At 44.2% G+C, this 25,212-nt stretch overlaps 1 protein-coding gene and 2 non-coding genes across 3 annotated transcripts; 2 read left to right on the plus strand and 1 right to left on the minus strand.

Moving 5' to 3' along the window:
- Nucleotides 1-9,429: 9,429 nt before the first annotated feature.
- On the plus strand, nucleotides 9,430-17,261 carry Gpx6 (glutathione peroxidase 6). The gene is made up of 5 exons (XM_048461219.3): nucleotides 9,430-9,678; nucleotides 11,089-11,242; nucleotides 13,740-13,857; nucleotides 14,326-14,425; nucleotides 16,317-17,261. The coding sequence occupies exons 1-5, from the start codon at nucleotides 9,592-9,594 to the stop codon at nucleotides 16,521-16,523; spliced, it is 666 nt and encodes a 221-aa protein (XP_048317176.3). The 5' UTR covers nucleotides 9,430-9,591; the 3' UTR covers nucleotides 16,524-17,261.
- A 3,512-nt stretch (nucleotides 17,262-20,773) lies between these two features.
- On the plus strand, nucleotides 20,774-20,847 carry Trnat-cgu (transfer RNA threonine (anticodon CGU)). Its single transcript has one exon. It is a non-coding gene; the product is annotated as a tRNA-Thr (tRNA).
- A 4,034-nt stretch (nucleotides 20,848-24,881) lies between these two features.
- Nucleotides 24,882-24,954, minus strand: Trnam-cau (transfer RNA methionine (anticodon CAU)). Its single transcript has one exon. It is a non-coding gene; the product is annotated as a tRNA-Met (tRNA).
- Between the last annotated feature and the right edge of the window lie 258 nt (nucleotides 24,955-25,212).

The following is a 25,212-nucleotide window of genomic DNA, read 5'->3' on the forward strand; positions in this document are numbered from 1 at the left end:
GAAAATTGAACTCATGACCTTTGGAAGACCAGGAAATACTCTTAGAAAATAAAACTTAGAAAGTTAAACTCATATAATCAATGACCCTACAATCTCAATATTTAGCCATGAAAACTGTAAAACATGTTCACAGAAAGCTTTAATGTTCATATCAGTTTTACCCAAAGCAATGTAAATGTAAATAAAATAAATGCCTAGCATCAGGAGAATGAGTAAACAATGTGTCATATGTATATGTCATATGTGTCATAGGTGATCACCATGTAACACTTCAGTGACTGCATTTGTTTCATGCTTTAGATGTTTTTCCTTAAGAATCATCAACACTGAGATAATTAAGGATGTTTGAACCTAAGTTGCATCCTAAATAACATTAAATAATTATTGTTGGCATTGTAGGGTATGATGGTGATGTTGTAGTTATGGAAGAAAATGGAGAAACACACAGCTATTTAGGGGAGAGAGCAAAAGAAGAGATGAAGGGGGAAAAGGAAGAAAAGTAATGACATCTTGATTGGGGAAGACACTTCAGAATCATGACACAATGTACCTACTTTGGATAAGTTTGAAAATCTTCATTTATTGTAAGGAATAAGGAGATAGATCAGTGGCTGAAGACACCCGGTCTGCCAGGTTGATGGCCTGAGTTTGAATTCCCAGAATCCATGGAAAATGCCAGGTACGGCTGCATGTGGTTATAGCTTCAGGATTGGGGGACTATGGCAAGCAGATCCCAGGAGTCCACTGGGCAGTCAGAGAGCCTGGATGAAATAAGAGCTCTAGGTTCTGTGGGACAAGCTTTTTGCTACAATATCATGTGGTAAGTTTTTGTTTTTCTTGAGGTTAGTCATTTTGAGCCAGGCAATGAGTCATTGGAAATGGATTCTAAATGTTTACATAAAACATCACAAGTCACTGGGCCAGGCTACGGTCAGTCAGAATCTAAAGGTGTAAGAATTTCTGCCTTTACTTTTATCTCTACAATAGTGCTTTTTTTGTTTGTTTGGTTTGGTTTGGTTTTGGTTTTTTAAGTATAGAAGTATGTGGTGTAATCGAGCACTGGAGAGGCTTCGTAGGAAGATGTGAGTTTGAGGCCAAACTCAGATATTTGGGGAGAACATGTCAACATGTATATTAGAAAATATTTAGTCTTGGTCCCTGTTCCTAATACAAAGGTCCAAAAGCCCTCTGAATTGCCCAATTGACAGGTATGTCTTTTATGTGCTAATGAGAAGACACAATGGCTCTTCAATATGGGTGCTAGTTGCCACAACAATTAAGGCGTGATTATCAGAAATGTGATGCCGTCTGATGCCATCTTCTAAGGAGGGGATGGTACTTGAGATCTAATTCAATCACCAATGGCATATTTAATTAGTGATGTAAAATGCCTTAGACAGCAGGGCATAGGGAGCTTCAGAGGTAGAGAATTCTCAGGGTAGTGAGCAATGCGTGCACACACAAAAGATACTGAAGCTTGCATCTGCCCACCTCGTCTCCTGCCCCATACCTTCTTTCATTTGGCTGCTCCTCTGTTGCATCTTTTATGATAACCCAATAAATGTGAATAAAGAGTCTTCTTGAATTATTTAAGGAAAGCATTGTCACTGTTGAGAATATTGTAGGAACCCTAAGTTTATTATTGATCAGAAATACAAGTGATCCTTTTGGTCTTGGGACTAGCTCCTAAAACTTGAGCAACAAACCTTTTGTCTGTAAAGACCTGGAAAGCAAACAAACAAGGAGACGAAAACTAAGTTGGTGTTTGCTGACTCCCGTACCTCTCTCAACTCGGGAGACCTTTACGTCATGACGGCATGGCGGAGAGCTCAGAAAGTAGCCATTCGATTCTTGCTGTCCAGGGGTTGGCACTGGTCGTCCCTTAGTTCGCTGTCTCTGTTGGAGCCAAGACCATGCACTGTCTGGGCCACGTAATGAGGGCTGAAAGAGAAAGACATAGCGAGGACTGTGTGTGTGGTGGGGGGGTGCAGGGCAAGACACAACCACGGTCTTAGTCTCTGGAACCTGGAAATGCTCTTACAGAACAACTCTTTTTGCAAGAGCGATTAAGATAAGGATTTTGAGATGGATGGAGGGATTACTCCGGATTATCTGGATTATCTCTGATGCAACCACATATATCCTTGAGGACGCAGAGGGACACTTTCCTACCGAAGACTGGAGAAGCGCAGGCAATGCAGCTGTCCTAATGCCCATTTTCACGACCAGTGTGCATCCCCTGCTACATGTCTATCCTAGTAGGTATGAAATGATGTCTCACTATGGTTTTAATTTGAAATTAGATGTCGATCAGTGGTGCAGGTTTTTTTAAACACTGGTTGGTCATCAATATTTTCTCTCTCTCTCCCTTTCTCTCAAACACAAGGTATCTGAATGTAGCCCAGGCTAGCCTCAAATGCAGCAATCCTACTGCCTCAGCTTCCTAAGTGCTGGCATTACAGCTGTGCACCACATCTGTCTTCTTCTGAGAAATATCCAGTTTCTTTATCCCTTCCTTTGGCTTTTAATAATATTTTCCTCATTTCTTGCTGAACCCTCACTGGAAGCACCTGAAACCTCCATGTTTAGCAACAGTCGGGCAAACAACATTTGTCCATCCTGTAGCTCACATTTTTTTTTTCCTAGCCTCTGCCCATTTTTCAGTTCCACGGACTTTACTTTTGTGTTTGTTACAGTGGCACCTTACTTTCTGTTAAAGTTCATGTTACTTTCCTATACCAAATTAACAAATTACCTCAGACTTAGTGATGGGGTAAAGATCCTTTCAGAAGGAAGAGAAGCTAAGTGGTATAACCAGTATTGATGTGCACACGATCGAGTCTGCAACAGCCTTGTAAGACAGGCCACACCAACAGAATGTAATGCTAAGGAGCTAAAATGTAATCTAATAAAGGTGCTAAAAATTAAAGGGAGGACTAACAGAGGTTATAAAAGCTTTCAGCCTCTACCTGTGAATCCACCAAGCCAGAGTAAGGCATAATAGAGGGTTTCCTGGCAGAAAGTTTTGGTGTTCTGTCTCTCTTTATAGAAACCCATGTAACTCAGTTGGTAGAGTACTTGCCTATTTTGCATGTAGCCCTGAGTTTATTCCCCAGCAGAATACAAACTGGGTGTGGTACTGCATGCTTGCAATCCCAGCACTCAGAAGGAAAAGGCAAAGGGATCAATCAGTTCAGCATCATCCTTGGATAATAGTGAGTTTGAGGCCAGCCTGGATTACATGGAGGCATCCTGTCTTACAGCAGGATCCCCTGGTCCATCAGTCTAGTCCCAGTTGAGGAGCTTCAGGTCAAGGAGAGATCCTTTCTCAAAGGAGGCAGATGATGTCCCTGAGGATGACATCCACGGTTGTCCTCTGGACTCCACATGCACATACATGTTCATGCACACACACATACACAGATGTATACACACACATCAAAAAGGCAGTGAGGTTGTGACTCTAATACCAAATAATAAAGCCTTGGTCAATCAAATATAATATAATCCAGTGTCTTAGTGAGCCTTAACTTGATCCCTACAGCAACAGAAGCAGACTCGGCTTTTATCCAGGGCGGTGCAAGGTCAGGATGGCCAGCCCTTCCACTTTCTGGGCCTGTTCTTTCTATGTATAGATTGCAGAAGCTGGAATATATGTATGCTGAGATTCTAGACGTCTAGAGTCAATACTGTCATGTTCTAGTCTTCTCGAGGTGAGAAATCACTGATCACAGTGTTATAGAATATTATTTTAAGGTGTGTTACATTTGTTTATGCTCTGACTCACTGGTTTAACTATGTAAAGATGTGCTGTGTTTGTTTATGTTACAGTTGTTTAACTCCATGAAGCTGTGATTCTTTGCCTGTCTAAAACACCTGGTAGTCTAATAAAGCACCAAATGGCCAATAGCAAAGCAGGAGAAAGGACAGGCGGGGTTGACAGGTAGAGGGTATAAATGGAAGAACTCTGGACAAAGGAAGGAGCAAAGGAAAAGGAGAGAGGACTCAAGGAGTAAGTCGCAGAGTAAGAAGTAAAGAAAGATTTACAGAAGTAAGAGAAAGATAAAAGCTCAGAGGCAAAAGGTAGGCGGAATAAGTTAAGAAAAGCTGGCTAGAAACAAGCCAAGCTAAGGTCTGGCATTCATAAGAAATAACAAGGTTCTGCATGAGATTTCTTTGGGAGTTGAGTGATGGGACCCCCAAAAAGTCAGAGTAAAAAAGTAAAAAACAACTACATCACCAAAAGAGCAGAATTTCTCAAAATTGGAGAAAACATTAAGACTCTGAAGTCAAGTGAGGTAGTGCACAACTGTATGCCCAGGTTTTAAAAGCAGAGGCAAAAGCATTTCCAAGAATTGAAGGTCAACCTAATGTGGAGAGTGAGACCCATCTCAAGAAAAAAAAAGGGGGACAGGAGGGAAGAAAATAAATTTGAAAATAAATTAATAAATCATCTTTTAGTCTCATATCTGAAATTTAGCCTGATATAAGCATTCTCCTTCCTTCTCAGAGAAAAGTAGACCTAAGTTACAGCAACCTTGGGACTATGCCTTGTTGGGAGACATCTTGTCCTATGACGAAATGAGACAGCAACTCTTGTGAGCACTGTGGACATTGTTATTGGAGTTATCATGCTCAAAACCTGGGCCTGGCAGTCTCTATAGTCAGCACTTCCCAGGAGGCCAATTAAAGAGACAGTAGTGAAAAGCAGAGAAGAAAGAATTCATTCATTGTGGCCACTTGGGAAGAAGGACAAACAAAGAAGTTTAATGACCTTCAGGACCATCTCTGGGATACTGAACTAGGGTTTAGGTTTATATAGAGGGCAAAGGGTATTCTTATCTAAGAAGTCCTGATTAACATGTTGTCGCTCCCATCATTGACTCAACATTGTTTCAACTCTGGTCTGACAAGCAAGCTGTCAGCCCTGTGTGAAATGAAGTTCTTCTCTGGTTGATAGCTGGGTCTCAGCCTTTCCCATTATCTAGCATAGGACTCTGGGGGAGATTTCAGCCCTTTAGTGTCCATTGCTTGCGTGTTTAGAGCATCTCCATCTAGGGCAGTCACAGCATTTCAGATGTTGTGGTTATGTGGGGACATGGTGGGACTTCTGAGGTCCACTGTGCTGAGAACAACGGATGTGAGCCACACCCAGGAAGACACATGTTTATCTTTACACAGTCTCCCTCTTGTGCCACCAACTGCCAGAACTATTTCCTGAAGCAGAAGAAGGTAGGGTTTCTGCTAATACCTACAGAGTCGAGGGAGGACCTTAAGTTAGGACCAGCGGGCACCATGAAAGCTCAGGACCAGAACAAAGCCAGCCTGAATCGGATTTCCTTCAAGCATTAGGCAGTGCAAGGCAAAACGTGCACAAAGATGTAAATAAAAGGAAACTACAACAAATCATCACTGGAAAGTCAGGATGGCTCATGCCTGTAACTGCAGCACTAGGGATACTGAAGCAGAGATTTGTCATAAGTTTTGAGACCCAGCCTGGGCTACAAAGTAGGTTGCTGTCTATCCAAGGTTATGGTGTAGGATCCTGAAACATATGAACAAACAGATAGATAAATAAATGTCATTTTTCATGTTCCTAATATGTGTAGTGTGTCTGATGAACAAAGCAAACAGAAAGGTTAAGTCAAGTGACCCTTTATAAGTTTATGCTTGCATTTGTAAAGTGGGAAAACACACCCACTCTTAGGTTCAGTTATTCTTAAAACTGAGAATGGGAGAAGGCTGAAGATCTTGGAGATGTGCACTATGAGGGGCGCCTTCTGCACAGCTGCCTCAGGGCCCTGAGCATGGTGTGGCTGCATCGGATGTCCAGTCACATTCTGGACTGTGGAGGAACCAGAGATCCCAGATAACAAAAAGGGTGCCTTCTAAGAGTTGCCAAGAATTGGACTCCATCCAGATCGCGTTTCTCAAAGACATAGAAGGCCCTTTGTATGAACTTGGAAGGGGCGGGGCAGGTGGCGGAGCTGGATGACAGAAGGCTAAGACCTGGAGAGGAAGGCTTCCTCATGAGTCGAAGCCGGCAGTGAAAAGCAGGTGGATGGGAGAGGATGGGAGAGGATGGGAAAGGAAGCAGCAGGAAAACACGATTCTCACCCACTTCAAAAATTTTGGAGGAACATTTCGGTTGCTACTAAAACTTCACAATAACACATTTTAGAATAGGCAGGGCAGAGATTATTACAAGTATCCACAGAGAAGGAAACTGAAGGCCAGGTCCTTCTTGCCTCATGGCCTTAAGCTTTCTCTTTGATAGCTTGCCACCAGGAATGTGTGCCCCTTGTTTTGTTCTACCTCTTAAGGAAGTCTTTCCTAGGGGCCAGTGTGAGGGGCAAAGCCAAAATGCTTAGCACTAATAGCCTGGCTTCATATTTTAAAAATCTGACCTTTTTTGTTGTTGTTTAAATGGTGAAGTTCGAAGGGACAGAATAAATGATAGTCATCTTGAAGCAGAATTAAAAAGATGGGAAGATTGATTAAGGGGGTGTGAGAAGAGAAAGAAACCCTTTACCTTGGGATCCAGTTTGCCCTTTCTGCTGCCTGAAAGTCAAGAAATTTTATCACAATGAATCAATCCAAAATTGCCTGCAGAAGTAACGTGTTTTCCTAAAAATGTCCCAAACAAAGGTGTTATAAAACAGAAGAGTTATGATTTAAGGCCAGAACATTTGTAACTCTGGCTCTGCTGTGTTAGCTCTCCTCATACACCCCTAAATATAGACAGGAAATCTCATAAAACAGCGTCTAGTTTCAGTTTTTAAAGAGGGGATGGGATTCCTTAAGAAAAATATGGGGCTGGAAAGATGGCTCATCAGTTAAAAGCACTGACTGCTCTTCTATAGGTTTTATTCCTAGCACCCATATGGCAGTAACCCCAGTCCAAGGGGGATCCAAATGCCCTCTTCTACCTTCTGTAGGCACTAGGCATGCATGTAGCGCGATTACATACATTCAGACAAAACACTCATACACACAAGATACAGGAAGGAAGGAAGAAAGGAAGGGAGGGAGGGAGGGAGGGAGGGAGGGAGGGAGGGAGGGAGGGAGGGAGGGAGGAAGGATGACTAGTTGTATTGGTTAGTTTTATGTCATCTCGACACAGCTAGAATCAGCAGAGAGAAGAGAACAATTGAGAATTGCCTGCATAGATTGGGCTGTAGGCAAGCCAGTAGTGCATTTTTCTTAATTAATGATTGATGGGGGAGGGCCCAGCCCATTGTAGGTGGGGCCATCCCTGGGCTGGTGGTCCCGGGTTCTATTAGAAAACAGATTGAGCAAGCCATGAGGAGCAAGCCAGTAAGCAGCACTCCTCCATGGCCTCTGTATCACCTCCTGTCTCCAGATTCCTACCCTTTTTGAGTTCCTATTCTGACTTTCTTTGATAATGGATTGTGACCTGGAAGCGTAAGCCAAAGAAATCCTTTCCTCTCCAAGTTGCTTTGGTTACACCAATAGTAACCCTGACTAAGACAATAGGACTGGAGATGTATAATAGCCCAGCTTGTAGACACTTGCTTAGTATGCAGGTAGTCCTGGGTTTAATCCTCAACATCACAGCATACCAGGTATGATGGCAAGCATCTATATCAACCCCGAGGTGAAATCAGGAAAGTCAGATGTTCAAGGTCATCATCTGCTGCAAATGAATTAGAGGCCAGCCTGGGATACACAAAGCCTTGCCTTTAAGAAACAAAACAAAACAGTGGTGCATGCCTTTAATCCCAGCACTTGGGAGGTAGAGGCAGAAGGATCTCTTTGAGTTTAGGCCAGCCTGAACTACAAAGTTAGTTCCAGAACAACCAGGGCTAACAGAGAAACCCTTTCTAGACTACACAGAGAAACTATGTCTCAAAAAAACCAAACCAAAAACCAAACAACAAAAACAAAAACCAACAAACTAGGGATGGCAAGATTATCAGCGGCCAGCAGAGTCCAGCTCTATCGAGTCCCTGTCAAGGTTCAGGTCGGTGGCCTCAGCATAACAATGGACTTAGAAAAGTTCTGGCCTAAGAAGTAACTGAGTGAGCGCTCACACATACTGTTACAATCACGGTCTTTATTCTTCTTGTGCCGTTCTTCTCCTGTTCTGTAAAGTTTCCAGTTTGTATACACAAAGGCAATTTTCTGAGCCAGGATCTCCCTTTATCTTTGAAGGTCCCAAATGTGATCTATACAAAAGACTCCTTTCACGACGGCATGTCTTGTCAGTTGGAAGAGAGTGGCAGGGAGGTGGTTCCTAATGTAGCTCAGGAAACAGAATGGAGATATGTGGGGACCAAGGTTTCTGGCTACGTGATCAAATTCTCTCACTGGAGATCTTAAGGGGTGGACAAAGTCATCCAGTAAGCAAAAGAATAAGGCATGCTTTTAAATATCTACAGTCCTTGTGGGTCAAATAGATCCAATTATGAAGCAAGTTCCAGTATATATTCTATATATAAAAACTATATAGCTAAGCCTGAACACCCACAGATATACATGCCCATAAAATTAAGATGTAATCATGAGATTACATATAAGCATCACATGAGACTGCACACTACAATGCAGATTTTGGGGAGACACCAAGCTGCTTTAGGAAAAGTGAGCAACAGCTTTCAGAGTCGATGGTCCTGCTGACTTTGGACGGGATTAATCCCCCATCAGATAGATTAACCACGCATTTGGTGGACTGACATCTGAACACTGGTTGCCACCTGTTTCTCATGGCCACAAGGTAACTCCAGTTGTAAAGGTGTCAGCTTCACAAACATGTATGTTTAGTCTCTGGAGCCCATGTAAGGTAGAAGACAACTAGCCCACAGTTTTTCTGTGAGCTCCTCATGCACGCTCACACACCATACACAAAACACTAAATTAAAATTTAAGTCTTTACAAACTAAACCAGTGCGTGTATTTGTTACTTTTAAACCTTACTTAAATTCTGAGCTTTACTTAATCTTGCTGTGAATTACAGGCTTTGTGGATTGGCTTAGAAAACCACAGCAGAACGTACAGCTATGTTTTGGGTCTGTGCTCTGCCCTTCCCTTCATGCCTCTTTGTCTAAATACCTGATATACTGACTGCTTTGTTCTCTCTGGTCCTGAGTTCTTTTCTAAGGCGGAGTTAAGGATCTGGCTTTACCTGAGCCGGAGCAGAGGTCCCGATGGGGGAAGGGAACCCCTCAGGCTGCATGTGCCTGTGTCTCCAGGCTGCACCACGTTGACAATCCGAGTCAATGCTTTTCTGACTTTAGTTTGCATGCAAACCTTGTGAACGTGTTGTGGGAAAGGAGGCTGTGATTCATTGGCATGAGTTACCCCAACCACTTGGAGAGGGGAGGTACAGCCTCTCAGGTTCCAGACAGAAAGGTGTCACCTTCATCTCACCTTCACCTATCAGAACACGTGCCTGTTCACGTGGCTTCTCTATCAGAAGAGCAAGGGTGAGGAGAAGAGAGAGGAGAGAGGAGGAGAGTGAAAGTAGCTCTGTGATTGGCTGTGTATCTCCAGACTGGCGCCTGCTGGGGATACTCAAAAGGGATCACAGTTCCTGAGGTTCGAGACTCACCCAGTGTTCCTTGTACAGCCATGGCCCAGCAGTTATGGGTCTCCTGTCTTTTCACACTGTTTCTTGCTGTCTTGTCTCAGGAGTCTCTGAGTCCTCAAAAAGCAAAGGTAAGTGACTCCCCTCCCCCTGCCCGGGATCTAAACTAATTCCAACATCTGATAAGTAACGCAGCTACCAAGAGATTCAGGAGCCTATCCTGCTGCTGAAGGGAGAGAGCTGCCCGACAGCCTTTCTCTGCATATTTCTGCCACGGAGGCCCTCTGCCGCAGCACCCGGCCTGCCTCTGTTCACTGTGCTTTCTTGTGTTTTCTATGCATCTTCTCCGCTTCTCTGCACTTTGTGGATCTTTGAGCTGCCCCCTTCCCCAGATCCATGTCCACTCCTCCTTGATGGCTGCTTGACAATCAGAATCTGCTCTGTCCCATGCTGATCTGTACTTTGGAGCAGCCCCTTGGGTTCTGGGAAACGAGTGGTTAAGTAGCAAGTGAGTTGGGAGGGAGAATGATTGCTCTCAAACCAATTGGACCAAACAGGGAGAGAGAGAGAGAGAGAGAGAGAGAGAGAGAGAGAGAGAGAGAGAGAGAGAGAGACCGGGGGTGGGGGGGACTGGGCTCCAGACCTCCGGGGTTAGGGAAAGGGGGACTTTTCTTCAGTGACTATTAAAACACAGAGGATGCTGTTGGCGGGTGTAGGGGGAGTGGGGGATGGAGGGGGAGGCTCAGTATAAGGACTCTCAGATCTTGGTGCTGCTCCAGGGAACGGATCACACTGTGGGGCAGTAGCCAAAAATCCTCACAAGGAGCCATAAAGAGGTACTAGTAATCAAAAGTGTCCACATGGGGAGTCAGCGTCCATCCCTATTTTTTTTTTTTAAAAAATGCATGCATGAGTCTTAGGAGACAGAATAGGGCGAGTGGGGATGACTTAAGAAACCAACATATTTTAACTTTAATATCAGAGAAACTCGTTGAAAACCTCAACCTCATTTATGGCTTTCAGCTACTTATATATCTTTTGCCAGCTCCCACTCCCTTCCGTAAAAGGCAAGGAATAATCTCATCACAGAGCACAGTAATTCCCAGACCCACTGGTGACTGGGTCCCATGGCTAGAGCTTTTGATCCAGTATGTTCTTGAGAGTCCAAACATTTCTAAAATGCTCTCATGAGACCTATGTAAGTCCTTACCTCTGACCTTTGAGCTTTGACCTCTGTTATTGGGGAGGTGGAGGGTAAGGAGGCATGTAAAATTCTGATTGGCAGCTGTAAAGTCCCAGGTTGCCGTCTATCAAGTGATGTCATGGCCCACTGGAGAGGGCACCCTCTAGAAGCACCCAGGTCTGTGCTCACCACCAATGCCTGCTTGGGTGTGGAGTTCCTCAAACAGAAATTCTTCAGTTCTTACAATTTTAAGTTACAGGGTGAAAAAAAGTCTTCAAGTGTTTGGAAAATGCTGGCCGGTGTGGAGGATTATCGCTTGCTAGGCCAAACCGCCACAGTTGCGTGTGTTGTATTGCAGGTGGACTGCAACAAGGGGGTGAACGGCACCATCTATGAGTACGGAGCCAAGACCCTGGATGGCGGCGAGTACGTTCAGTTCCAGCAGTACGCAGGGAAGCACGTCCTCTTTGTCAACGTGGCGTCCTTCTGCGGTCTGACGGCCACTTACCCTGGTAAGAACTCAGATTGCAATTCTCTCTCAGAACTAGCTTGTCACATCACCATATCGTGACTGGAGACGGTTTCCCTGCGCTGCTGGGATCGGGGAATGAATAAGCACACTGACTCTAGTCCCCTAAGTCTTGCCATTCTGCTGCTTCTCATGCCACAACTATCTCCACTAAGCACAAAGGTTTTCACCAGGATAGGCTGGAGGACTACTAAGAATGCATCGGTGGCTGAACAAGCCGGAGTTGTCCATATGCCAAAGGCAAACATGAAGGCTTCTCAGAAAGGGACAGAAAGCATTCAGGCCATCTGAGCTGGCGTCAAGTAGTGTGGGGAAAGATTCAAGAAGCCGGACCTTCGCTGTGGATTAGAGGCTGTCAGGAAATAAAGAAGGGGCAATTATGTGACTGGTTATCTTAAGAAATCGTATCTATATGGTGAGAGAAACAGACAGGCTGAGACTCTAACTGGTAAAACAGTTGTGTTCATTTATATTGGCAGGGTGGCAAGTAGTCATTTTGTGGTTTAGACTGTGTTTGTGTATGTGTGTGTGTGTTTAGACATGATTGGGGAGCATTCTTGGTTGGTTATGGCTGATCATGTTTGCATACGGTGATGTTGGTGTTCTGAAGAGTTGATTGATAGAACACTAAATCCTCCCTGTGACTTCCAGGCCAGAACCTAGAATAGAGGAGATTGGTTTGCATTAAACGGAGTAAAATGGGGAGTCAGAATACAGATTATGTGCTAGAGATGTGGCCCAGTTGGCAGAATGCTTATCTAGCATACACAAAGTCCTGGGATTGGTCCTACATTGAAAGCTATATTGAAAAACCCTGTCTCAGACAAACAAACAAACAAAAAACAGATAAGGTCATATAAACTTCTACATGAATTGTACAAGTGTTAGATATAATCTTTGACATGCTAAGAACATTATTATTTTAAGAATATTCACAACAAATTTGAAAGGTTTATTGAATCATATCCTACAGACAAATGGGCCAAAATAATACAGAAATAAGTTTTTACAAATTCCATATATTGACATTGTCACCTACTTGACTATTCAAAAATATCAGGCGCTATTCAAAAATAATTTTCGAGATAGGATCTCACTTTTTCAGATTCATGATTCTTCTTTCTCTGCCCCCCAAGTGCTTGGATTATACTTGTGAACAATGCTGTTACACTCTATCAATTTGTTTTAATGCAACTAATATAATTACAAATCCCAGAATTTTCTGCTTCCTAAATACAACTTGAATTGATGTATAGTGCAATGGAGTTGCAGACAGTTGTGAGATGCAGTGTTAAGTACTGGGAACCGAACCCCAGTCCTCTGGAAGAGCAGTAACACATAACCAAGGATGGTGCTGCAGGTCGCTAATCCCAGCACTGGGAAGAGGAAGGGTCAGAAGTGCAAGGTCATCCTTGGCTACAGAGTGAGCTGGAAGACGTCTCAAACTAAATTCGAAATTCTGTCTCAAAATAAATTGTATATTACATTTATTAAATATATATTTCACATAAAATATACAAGAAACATATTAAAACTCAAAGGCACTCTCCTCTAGGCAGAGGTTCTCAGGGGAGACGCCAGCAGGCAGCGCTGAGCCTAGATGAGGTTAGTGGCTGGTTCTGAGGAGTAACTCCAAACTGCAAAGGACTGAAGACAGAGCAGGGACACAAGTCTGAGCAGACCCATAAGAAACTCTTGGTGTAGGAAGTACAGTTCACACTGTGGCCTAGAGCCTAAGGAAGTGGATACAGTGTTAGCTAATTGGCATTGAGGTCAGGGTAGAGAATACCATGTAGCCATGTTTGGATTTTTCTCTCTTCTTTAAGGCAGTGTCTAACTATGTAGATTTGGTTGGCCTGGAACTCACTATGTGGGTCAGGCTGACCTATGACTTATGGCCATCCCCCTGCCTCCATCTCCCCAGTGCTGAGATTATAGGTGAGCACTGCAGCCAGACTCTGATTTTCTGATTCTTCTGTTACTTCTAACATGCAACACCCAAGAGTGCTTCTGGGAGAGGGACGGTAGTGTCAGAGGTTGTCATGACGAGACATGGTGGGAGGACAGGAGAATTCCCATTTGCCTTTTCCTCATAAAACATCTGGTCAACCTATCCACCCATAAAACATCTGGTCAACCTATCCACCTGGGTAACAAAGACAATGCACTCTGAGGCCAGCCTCCTTTCAGAATCAAGCAGGTTTTCTCGTAAGTCTAATAAGTCCATGTCTATTTGCTTTAAATAAACTCTCTGTATGCACGGTGAAGAGCAATGAGATTTAGGGGACCCTGTGCCTCAAGATCAGCAGCCACTGAGAAAGTTCCCAGAGACCTGGGTTATAGCTGCTTGCGCTGCCTATTATTCAATGTCAGTAGCTTTTCATAGTCTCCAGTGTATTCATGTGATGAGAGGGTGAACCTTGTGGTCCTTTGGGTCTTGTTCAGGGAGTCTGCCCATGGCGCTCACCCTCTGCTTACAGAACTGAACAAACTGCAGGAGGAGCTGGAGCGCTTCAATGTCATCGTTTTGGGCTTTCCTTGCAACCAGTTTGGAAAACAAGAACCTGGAAAAAATTCAGAGATCCTCCTTGGACTCAAGTGAGTACTATGTGGGGACCTAGGGATGCCCTTTTCACATCTGCCTACATACCTTCCTGTTCCAGAATCTTCTCACTAGGTAGGTGATGGAACAATGGATTGAAGAATGCCATCATGATGCCTTGAATTCCAAGTAGCCCTCAGGAAATGCCCAAGTTCTCTCTCCACATTTGGCTTCTTTGAGGATGAGAATAGGGAAAATCTACGGAAGAGACATTCAGGGGAAAGAAGGGCACATAGGAAATGGAGATGGGCCAGGAAATCTGGGGTCAAAGTATCCCCTCCCCAGTGTCTTGGAATTCTCTGATTCTATGAAGCCTCCTACTTGGAGTCCTGATCCCAGAGACCCCTCTTCCTCCTCTCTTTTTATACAGTCCTTTCCATTCCTTTGTGAGGACAATTGGTGACCAGTCCTAACCTTCCTTGATTTAATTTGGATTCTCTTGAAAACACCTTGTTTCTCTGCAGATATGTGCGACCAGGCGGTGGCTATGTCCCTAATTTCCAGCTCTTTGAGAAGGGGGATGTGAACGGAGAAAACGAACAAAAGATTTTTTCTTTCCTAAAGGTGGGTAAACAAACAGCATAGATCAATCAGCTAGGATTTTCTGGAAGCAATGGGGCTGGTGTCTACGATGGGATGGGACTCCTTAAGGAGTCCATTCACAGTCATGAGGCCTTGGCTTCAAGCAGAGGAAATACACATGGTTGTTCTGATGTGGATTAACCTCCCCTGCTGACCGCTAATGATCTGTTTATTCTATAATCATTAATCAAATCCCTACTTTGTTCAAGAAACTATGAGATACACATTAACAGTTATTAGTAGATTAGTCTCTTATCTGAAGGAACTATTGTAAAGTCAGGAGATGACATAGACATAGATAAAAAGAGAGTGCCAAGAGAGAAGAATCACAGAGTATTATAACTGCAGAACAGCAGGTACAAAGAACCTTCCCAACAAGGATCATTTAGTCACTTGTCCCCATAGGGTGGGCTGCAGAACAAAGCTGTCCCTATGGATACTTTCACTCATCCACAGCAAACTGAAACAAAAAATCTACTTATTAAATACAAAAGATAATTATTTATTCCAATAAATAATGGATATTTATGTTATCGATAGGTTATACCACATAACAGAAGATGTCCATGACAAAACTTGGTGGCTCATGCTTATAATGCCAGTACTCAGGATTCAAAGGCAGGGGGATGGCTGCGAATTCAGGATAACTTAGTCCAAATAGTCCAGGGAAGTCAGCTACATAACAAGGCCCTGTCTTTTTTTTTTAATAACTTTATTTTATGTGCATTGGTGTAAAGGTTTCAGATCCCCTGAAACTGGGGTTACAGACAGTTGTGAGCTGCCATGTGGGTACTGGGAATTGAACTCGGGTCCTCTGAAAGAGCAGCCAGTGCTCTTGACCACCGAGCCATCTCTCTAGTCCCAACAAGGCCCTGTCTTAAAACAAACAGTGATATTATTCATACACAGCTGATTAATAATTAAAAGTCCGGTCTGATGTGGTGACTCACGCCTGAAATCCCCGTGTTTGGGAAACTGAGTTCACAGTCAACTTGGGTTACACCCTGAGTTTCAGACCAACTTGGGCTCTTGAGTGAAACTAATTAAAAAACAAATAAATAGTTTGGAACTGGAGGGACGGCTCAGCAGTTGAGAACATACACTGATCTTCCAGATCAGTCCCCAGAGCCTACATCTATGCAGCTTACAATCACTTGTTCAGCCAGGCATCCAACACCCTGTTCTGAATTTTGTTGGCCTTTTACTCACAGGTGTACATACCCACTTGAGATATACATATATGTACATACATTTTAAAAATAAGATAAATCTAAAGAAAAGGGAAGTAAATAAAATGTCTTAAGATTTCTATTTATAGTTACAGCAGATTTTTAATGTCCTCATTGTCAAAACAGCTATTGAGCTTCTGGCTTATGAAGTCCCAAAGTCTGGGAGCTCCTGCTCTACAGCCAACTCATTAGTTTTCACCTACGGGAGCCGAAACCATAGAAATCAGGACTTGCTGAAAGAAACAGATTCTTCTGTGTAGCCCTGGCTGTTCTGGAACTCACTGTGTAGAGCAGGCTGGCTTATACTCAGAAGTCTGCCTGCCTGCCTCTGCCTCCCGAGTGCTTGGGATTAAAGGTGTGCACCATCATGCATGGCTGAAGGTATTCTTTTCCTCATGACTAGAATTCATGAGACTAGAGGAGAGGCAGGAAAGTGAGGTGCTGTTCACCGACTGCCACACTTTCCACCCTGGTGAGAACGGCCTTGGGGTGCTGGTAGTAGTATCCTGGTAGGTCTGGGAGGGGCTGGAAGCATGTGGGGCTTAAAACATTAAGCTTTATAGCAGCGGAGAGGAGGCTGGACAACACAGAAGCGGAAACGAGATCATCTTTTCATCTTTCCATTTTTCATATCTCTGCTCTAGAACTCCTGTCCTCCCACCTCTGAACTGTTGGGTTCTTCGGAATATCTCTTCTGGAATCCCATGAAGGTCCATGACATACGCTGGAACTTCGAGAAGTTCCTGGTGGGGTCCGATGGGGTGCCTGTCATGCGCTGGTTCCACCACACTCCTGTCAGCGCTGTCCAATCAGACATCATGGAGTACCTAAACCAAACCCAGACCCACTAGGATATGCCTTACAAACAATGCCTTTGCTCCACTCCTTCTCCAGCCTCCGTATGACCAAAGCCTGCAGCACTGCCTAGGTCCCTACTAATGCTTGTATAAACAGCTCTGTATGACTGTATACAGAAGTGCCGTTCTGGTAGGCAAGCACATGCATTGAAAATTAAGAAAAAGAAAATCTATTTACCCAAATATCAGGCTCCGCTATATCAAGTTCTCCTAAACTATTCCAAAAGGAAGTCATATTTTAGAGTTGATGATCCAGACAATCCTATCCACCTAAAAAAACCCAACCCCGCAAGGGTCCTAATCTATCAGTCACTGTCCCAGTGAGTTAAAGGAAGTGGAAATGGGTAGCAAGATCCTCTGGGCTCCCTTCCCAGCCTCCTCTCCTCCCAAGCTGGGGATGCTTTGTCAAGCTCTTCTTTTGTCTAGTCCCCTTGGTGGTGACCTTGGAGTTTTCTTAGGGGATGCTGAAGGCTGAGAGCAGGAACCTCACCTGGCATGAAGGAAGGGTCATCTCCACCCCAGTAGGCCCCAGGGCCCCTCTGGATAATACCTGACCAGAACCTTCCTGGGTGCCTTCCTGTTAGTGTACTCCGGTCTGGGTTCCTGGCCATGGATGTCTTTCACACCAAATGATGTACTTTGCTCTCACCCTGACTCTTCACATCTTTAAATTCATTCCTGTGACCGCTGTCTCAAGATAATGATCAATAATAAATAATCAAAGACCCCGCAGCAGTGGACTCCGAGTGATGTTTCTCAGCCCCTACTATGTGCTTTCTTGACCTCACCACTTACATCTTCCACATTCTGGTATTCTCAGAAGTGTTCTAGAATCTTCCTTGGTACTACTAAAAGCACCAGGTGGTGCTGCAGACACACTACCTCATTGCTGCTCAGACCTAAAGCACAGACCTATCTATGTAGCCCAGGCTGGCCTTGAGTTTCCAATCCTTCTGTCTCAGCCTCTCAAATATCTAGGAACACAGGGATGCAGTCCCACCCAGCTCATAGACTCTTTGGAGCCAGACCTCTCTGTGCCTCCTGTTCTGGTCATTCAGCCCAGCCCTCCAAGTCCCAACAAAAGAGGACTTCTTGTTTCTTGAATCTCTTTCTCTCTTCCTCTCCCTCCTCCCCTCCCTCCTCTCTCATTTCTGTTTATAAAATTGGTTCAAACTTACAGTTAAAATCTGAAAGCACATAAACAGAAATGTCCAAAAGCAACAAAACCTGATCTCTATCGAGGTGCAAAAGCCCTACGGAAAGCCCCACCGTTAGCGGTCAGCTGACTAATGTACTCTGTTCTGTTCAGATGGAAAACCGAAGCAGGAAAAGTAGCTTTTCTGGTGTCTGTAGTTCTGGCCCTTGAGTGTTGTGGGGATTATGGTCTAGTGTCAGGCCCCAGGGCTTGTTATAGCTACAAGTCTAGAAGTCTACAGGCTTATGGTGATGGGTTCCACAGTGCAGAGACTTATGCTCCCAGCGTTTAGGGTGGGGGCTTATTACTCTGTAACTTGCTTGCCACTAATTGTAATCTTCTGCCCTTATCAGGAGCTGGTGGTGATTGTACCAGCCAGTTCTGCTGCTTCTAAGCCTTAGGTATCTTGGGATCCCAGAGCTAGTGTTCCAGCTTTCAAGACAGCTGGGTAAGCCCCCTTTTCCTACAGCAGCTAACGTTACAACATCTGGGTCTAGGAATTTGGGACACTTGACTCTTAGGGCTTGGAGGTGCCCTGAAAATCTTCTAGCAACCGGGAACCTGGGCTCGTCACAGCCCACGTACTCTGTGCCTGAGAATCTCTGAGGTCTCAGGTCTGCTGCTGCTCTAGAGAACACAGATGCTCAGCCTCTGATCTAGGGAAAATTAACGCTGTTCTGAGGAACCTAGATTAGTTAATTTTCTTGCCTGTGTGGCCAAATACAAAAGCCACATCAGGGAGGGAGGACTTGCTTTGGTTCCTCGTTGATGATGAATCCGACAGCTTGCGATGTTTTTCTGGCAGCAAAAGTATGAGGTAATTACTGAGAGTTCAGCAGGACAGGCTGTACCCCATACAACCTGCCCTGAAGTCACTTACATCCTAAAGGTACCACAGCCTACCCCAAAGTCACCATCAGCTGAGGATCAAGTGTTGAAAGTCATGAGTCTGTGCTGAACATTACATATCCAAATCATAATGCAGCCAAAGCTGGGGGAAGCAGAAACAGAAATGTGCCCACTGTGTGAGGTGTGAGTGTCGGTTTGTGATATGGAACCGAATGATAGTGAGCATAGAAAACTGTAAAAGCTTTTATAAAAAGGAACAAAAGGGAAAAAAATCCCATTTCACTACTCAGCCAATTTCTATGACGGTTCTTAGTTCTGGAGGGAAACTATGCATATTACCTAGAAAGGGGCAAACTGGCGTGTCCGAGGCGCTCTGACAAGTTGCAATGCTCAGATTATCTATATAACTCTTACTTATCATCACAATTAAGTATTTTTGCTGGAGCAATTTTCTTAAGCCAGACTTTCCCACAACCTATGGTGTAATCGTAAATTGCGATTGCTCACAACCTAATGGAAGGTCAGCGTCATAAAAATCTTTCATGAGGGTCCTCACTCAGAGAACCAGGTTCTGGGACAATGACCTCACTTAGTCCTGGGAGGGACTCTAGCCAGATTGAGCACGGCAACCATAGCTCTGGCAGGCCTTTCCCTTCACCATTCCCTCTGCCCTGCTAAAACCCGTCGGATTATATTCCTAAAGCTAGTCACCAAGGTCTAGTCCCTTATTAGGCCACTTCCTCCTCCCAAGGCAGACTACCAAGGTCCATCTATCAAATTATTGAAGTCCAACAATCAGACGCTCCCTTTTGGTTACCCTAATTAAGATGCTCAATCAAAATTAAACACCTTATCCTAACACAGGGTTTCTCCTTTTATCTTTTTAAACCTCCATTTGCCTGCTGTGTCTTTATAAACCTCCTGTGCCCGTGCCCTTTCTATTCTGAGGCAATTCTTTGCCTCACCCCACCCCCAACATCCTTTCCCTCCTCCTGCCTCGTCCTCTGTCTCCTGTCTTTGTTTCTTATTCCAGGACCTTTGTTTCTCTGGGGCAAATAAATCTCCTTTGTGCTGAGAACTTGGTCCTGGGGTCCTGAGCCCATACCTGTCCCTTCAGTCCCAGTTCCAAGTTCCTGCTGCACTTTGCAGTCTGCGTTTGGGGGTTGTTTATTTTTAAAGCAGAGGCTTGCTAGGTAAACCAGGTTGGCCTCCGGCTCAAGGCAATTCTCCTGCCTCAGTCTTCCGAGTGTTGGCATTGCAGGTGTACACCACCACAGAATTTGTTATTTTTAATAAGAGCAGCTCCCCCCCCACACACACCCCAGCCTTTCAACTAACTGTACGTATTGGGAATCCGTGTTTTACTTGATATTATAAAGTCCTTAGGATGAAAACCTTTTGCCGAAGGCGTTTTTGGGTAGCATTTAATCCCCACACTTCGATTTGGAACCCGTTTGCATTTTATGGGACTCTTGAAGTCCTCCCCAGCCCTGGGAAGATGGGCCCTGCCTGCCCCATCCCTGTGGCCTGGCAGGTTAGTTCCTAAGGCCCCTCCTCTACCCCAACTCCCCCCTCTCCGCCCCCAACAGTCCCAGCACCCGCCAGCTTCCCAGTTTGACCACAACCCTCCACCTCCACTCCCAAGAAAACAAGCGGTTTCCGGTGCGCGCTGTGTCCAGAGTGCGGGCTCCAGCCTCCCCAAACCCTTGCTCCAGAGGCTCTGCGTGAGAACATCTTTACGGTCCCTGAAATCGATCTTACGAGGTTCAAAGAGGGCATAAACCTGCAGACACCTGTAGCTAAAGATCGCCTTTAAACTCAGTCGCCAGTAATTCTAGCAAGCGAGAACGCTGCATATGATTTACTTTTTATAGCTCTTTGTAGAGGCCAAAGACTCGCACAGCACGCACAAGCGCCGCGCCTACACGTTTATCGACTTTATCGTAGCTGGCCATTGTCACTCCATAGCCGGATTTCTTTTTTTGTGAAATGACTATCTTTGTGATAAGAGGAAAATATCTGACACTGGGAGTTTTCGTCTTTGATGTTTTCAGCTTGACTATAGAAAATGCAGCATCTTTTCACAGCTGATTCTTCTATGACGAAAACAGGCATCACCAGATAGCAGAAGCTATTTTTTCCTCATCAAATAGAAATAAAATGGGATAGATTCACCCATCTTTCATACCTGCTGCCATGTGGCTCCATGGCTTAGCTGGTTAAAGCGCCTGTCTCGTAAACAGGAGATCCTGGGTTCGACTCCCAGTGGGGCCTTGTGTTTTCACATCTTTCCTGCAAATAAGACGCAATTGTTAAAAAGTTACTTTATTTACAAGATTGTAACTTTCATGGTCCTCATCCTTTTTAAAATAAGACAATTTTTAGTGACATAATTCAAATTCAAATCTTGTTAAAAGAATAATGCATGGACAGGACCTTGGTCATTTTTCATAAATTTACGTTAAGTCATAGTAAGATATTTAGGCGCAACCACAATTAAATGCTTAGATACACATGATCCAGAACCTAAACATTTCCAGTTCAGTGAGCCAATATAAAGGAAAGCTAGAATGTTTGTAGGGAAAGGCCTGGCCCTTCATTCACCCTCTCCCTTTTTGTGCTGTAGAAGAAGCCCAAAGCTTTTCACATGCTGGGCAGGCACCCGACCACCCCTTACATGGCCAGCCCTGTCGTTGGCATTTTGAAGAGGATAAAAGGAAGAACACCTAAATTAAGCCTCTCAAGGAAATAACCAGAAAGCATTCTCAATGATATACTGGTTAAAACTTACTAGACCTAAGTAAGCCTAGGGCAAGGATAGCCAGAATAAGAAAGGAACAGACTGAAAAATTGTGCCAAAGCAATTGTGCCAAAACTATAAGAGGTCGGTGCCTCCTCATCCCCCATAGTCTCCTCCACTAACTCAACAAACATGAACTGTTTGTTCTTATGAGGCAAAGGGAGGAAACTCAGCTGTGAGCACAGCTAACTAAAACCTCTGGGGAATCTTACATGCTGCTGTAGGAGTGACCGGTACACAAAGATGAATATACATTAAGTCAGTGTGTCAGCTACCGATAAAGTCTGGGGTGGGGATGAACTGAGGAAAGAATGTGGGGCAGGCACTTAGAGAGTATCCTGTCAAAATCACTGGCAAATGTTCTTGAATTTTTTATGTATTTTTTTTTACTTGTGTGTGCATGCGTGCGTGCATATGGAGGTCAGAGGACAACCTGTGGGAGCGATTTTCTCTTTAGCCTGTTGGTTCTAGGGACTAGGGACACAGGACTAACTAGTTGCGTTGTCAGGCGTGGTGGCTGGTGCCCGTAGCCCTTGAGCCATCTCACTGGCCCTGGCTTTAATTTTTTTTTTAACTCAATGGATGTTGTCATAATATAATCAGTATATCACTCTCTAAGTACCAGAAGTAGCAACACAAAATAATCAGAAAATGACCTTTAACTGTGACTGGATCTCATCTCTGTCCATTTTGATGGGGACTTGATGTAGGGCACAGTCTCCATATTCAACCCTCAGCTGCTGCACCAGGTGGTTGAGGCACCTGTGGCAAATTCTGTCAGCTCTATGGGCAGCAGGGACAAGTTCATCAAGGAGAGTTGACTGGCTTTGATGGATAAATCCCCATGGAATATCCGAAATGGATATCTGACCTGTAAACAAGGCATCAGTTAAGTTTAGAATGTGGTGAGGTCATTGTTCCCATCTTTAAAATAATTGTTTGTGACAAATGTTGGATCCCTTTTTGTTTTAAATGTATGAATAAACATTCTAAACGTGTTTTGATGAGTGTGCTTCGCTTTCCCAAAAGATGTGTTGACTCTTTAATCCCCTGCGCCTACTGTTATTAATGTGACTTTATTTGGAAATAAATTCAATGCAGAAGTAACTGACTTTTGCTGTTTTGTTTTATTCTTTTTTGTTTTGGAATCGGGTCTCAGGCAGCCCAGGTTGGCCTTGAACCCTAATCCTGTGTCTTCACCTCCCAAGGGTGTACTTTTTCACCTAGCACAAATATCTGAGCCAACTTTAGAAGGCCAGCATTAACAAACCAGGCAAACACACTTATGACACATTTCAAGTCAGTGTTCTCCATAAAAAGAAAATGTTCTTCAAATTGTTAGCAAATCAATGCAGCTGTTATAGGAAATGGCAACAATACATCATTGCTGAGCAGGGCGCCCTTAAGTTCAAAGCAAAGAAAAACTGGATTTCAAAATTATTTATTTTGCTATTTATCTATGTGTATGTGTGTGCATATGTGAACACATGTGTGCACTCCTGCTCAGGCCAGAAGAGAACCTGGGATCCTCTGGAGGTGAAGCTATAAGCAAGTAGGATGTGGTTCTGGGAACTGAACTGGGATCCTCTGCAGAAGTAGACACTCTTAATTACTAAGTCATTTCTCCAGCTCCCTAAAATCTAAATTTTAAAGAAGATTTCATCTTGTAATATTATCAAACCTATAAAATACTTACTGATAAATGAAAGTATATTTATAGGATATACACAGTAAAAACAAACAAATAAAACCCCCTAAGCTAAACAAACACACAAAAAGCAAAACCAAAGCCCCCCATGTCCCCCCAAAACCAAAAAATTAACTGAAAAAAATTAAAGAAAATTTAAATGAGAGAACCACCATTGCCAAGATCTCGACATGCAGTTAAAACCTGCAGCTGTTGTGTGTGCGTCCCTCTTACGCTGCAGGCAAGGGTCCTAGTTTCTTTCCTAGGGACTGATAACAGCAGCAGGGTTGGCCAAGCACATACCACAGCACTAAAAACAACAAACAACCCTCACATACCCATACTGGCACAGGTGCTGAGCATGGTGGTGCATGAATGTCATCCCAGCACTTAGGAAGCAGAGGCAGGATGACCGTGGGTAAGGAACGGGCTGTAAAGGCAAGGTGCTCCAGACTGAGGCCCGTTTTTAAGCACCTATGTGAGGGCTTGAACAATCTGCCAAAAGAGCAGATCATGCACATCGATTGTGCCAGGACCAGCCGGTGCTTGGTCCCCATCTAAAGGCAGAGCTGAGTCTGCTGGGGTTGCTGAGGAGCACACGTAGGCGTGGTTTTGTTGCTCACAGATCCTCTCTGTGCACTTGTCCTTCTTACACTGCTGGACGGAAATCCAAAGTCCACATGCTTATGCAAGTAGTCTACCACTGAGCTACACCGTTAGCCCAACCCTGACATAGTAGGACAAAAATTCAATAGACACCAGACACACTCAATCCAGGATCCCTGGTAGCTAGTCCTCAATCAGAAACCCAAAGTGCTTGGATAGTATCTGTTCACAGAACAAAGAATGTGACAACTTGTCAGTTTGTCCTCCCAGGAGTGAGCTATTGCTCACCCAGTGGTGGGTTATCGAGGTAGGTCCTATTGAGTCTGTGTAGTGTCACTGACGTAACAGCTTGTTCTAGGTCCCCTAGGAAAAAAGACCTTCCCAGGATAATGTAGATGCTTCTTTGGACTTGCTAAAGCTATGTCATGACGCAGAGCCACTTTGATGTCCTAGAGTAGATCTTGGCCTGAAATTGGGCATTGAAATAAACAGAAATGTATAGCAGATAGCTCCGTCTACCCGGCTGGTTTTTGAGACAAGGTCTCAGCCTGTAACTTTTGCCAATCCTTCCTCAGCCTCCCGAACTACCGGGATTCCAGGTGTGCAGCGCCACACCCGCTTTAATGGGTTTTACACTTAAATTTCTTTAATTTTAAGCACAGCTCCAAGCAACTCAAACCGAGATTGAAAGAAGTTTAACGGAATTCCCGATTTGTTAACTCTCTGGTGAGAGACTGTTAGATGCAGACAGGCACCCAGCAAAGGGGTCTGTGGTTCATTTTTTTTCAAACTCCGCCACCTTGTGGTTGACATCTGCATTTGCATATCCGGGTCAGCGGACCACGGACCAGACCCCAAATCCCCAGAGCCTGAGACTTATAGAGGACAGAGGCTCCAACTTCACTGGAGCAAGAGAGTATATCTGAGCTATTTGAAGCCTCTACATTTGTTTCAGTTTTCTAGAGAGTCAGGAGGTAACTGAGATTTATGATGTTAGGCACACATTTATTTTTAATTACGTAACTGTGGTAGGCATATTAAAAATCATCTTGTAAACAGGAGGTACTAAAATAAAAAGAAAAAAATCTCGAAGGACTACAGCCTCATTACGTTTACGGTGTGTATCAGTTGACCGAATCTAGATTTCATTTAGTAAAACGTCACAGGATCGGGAGACTTTATCTGACTCTAGGTTTCTTAATCAACAAAAGTATTTGCCCTCTCTGAGGCTCGAACTCAGGACCTTCAGATTATGAGACTGACGCGCTGCCTACTGCGCTAAGAAGGCACTGGATGCCTTGCTCTTGACCAAAACTATTGATTCCAATTTTTCACACTTCTACACTCATTCCGAAATCAGACTTTTTTTTTTTTTCAACAGAAGTCAAAGGAACAGTGTGGCTTGTTCACACAGCCGCCCCGAGCTGCACGAAACCACCGACAGCCACGTTGCAACCCATCAAAACCGTAAACTCAATTTAAACCCCGAGGTCTTGTTTGCTTCTGTGCGTCAACAGCGGTTCTTGAGCGTGAACTTTTTAGATGA

This window comes from Myodes glareolus, chromosome 14 (assembly GCF_982192425.1).
Source record: "Myodes glareolus chromosome 14, mMyoGla1.1, whole genome shotgun sequence".
In the NCBI taxonomy this organism is placed as follows: Eukaryota; Metazoa; Chordata; class Mammalia; order Rodentia; family Cricetidae; genus Myodes; species Myodes glareolus.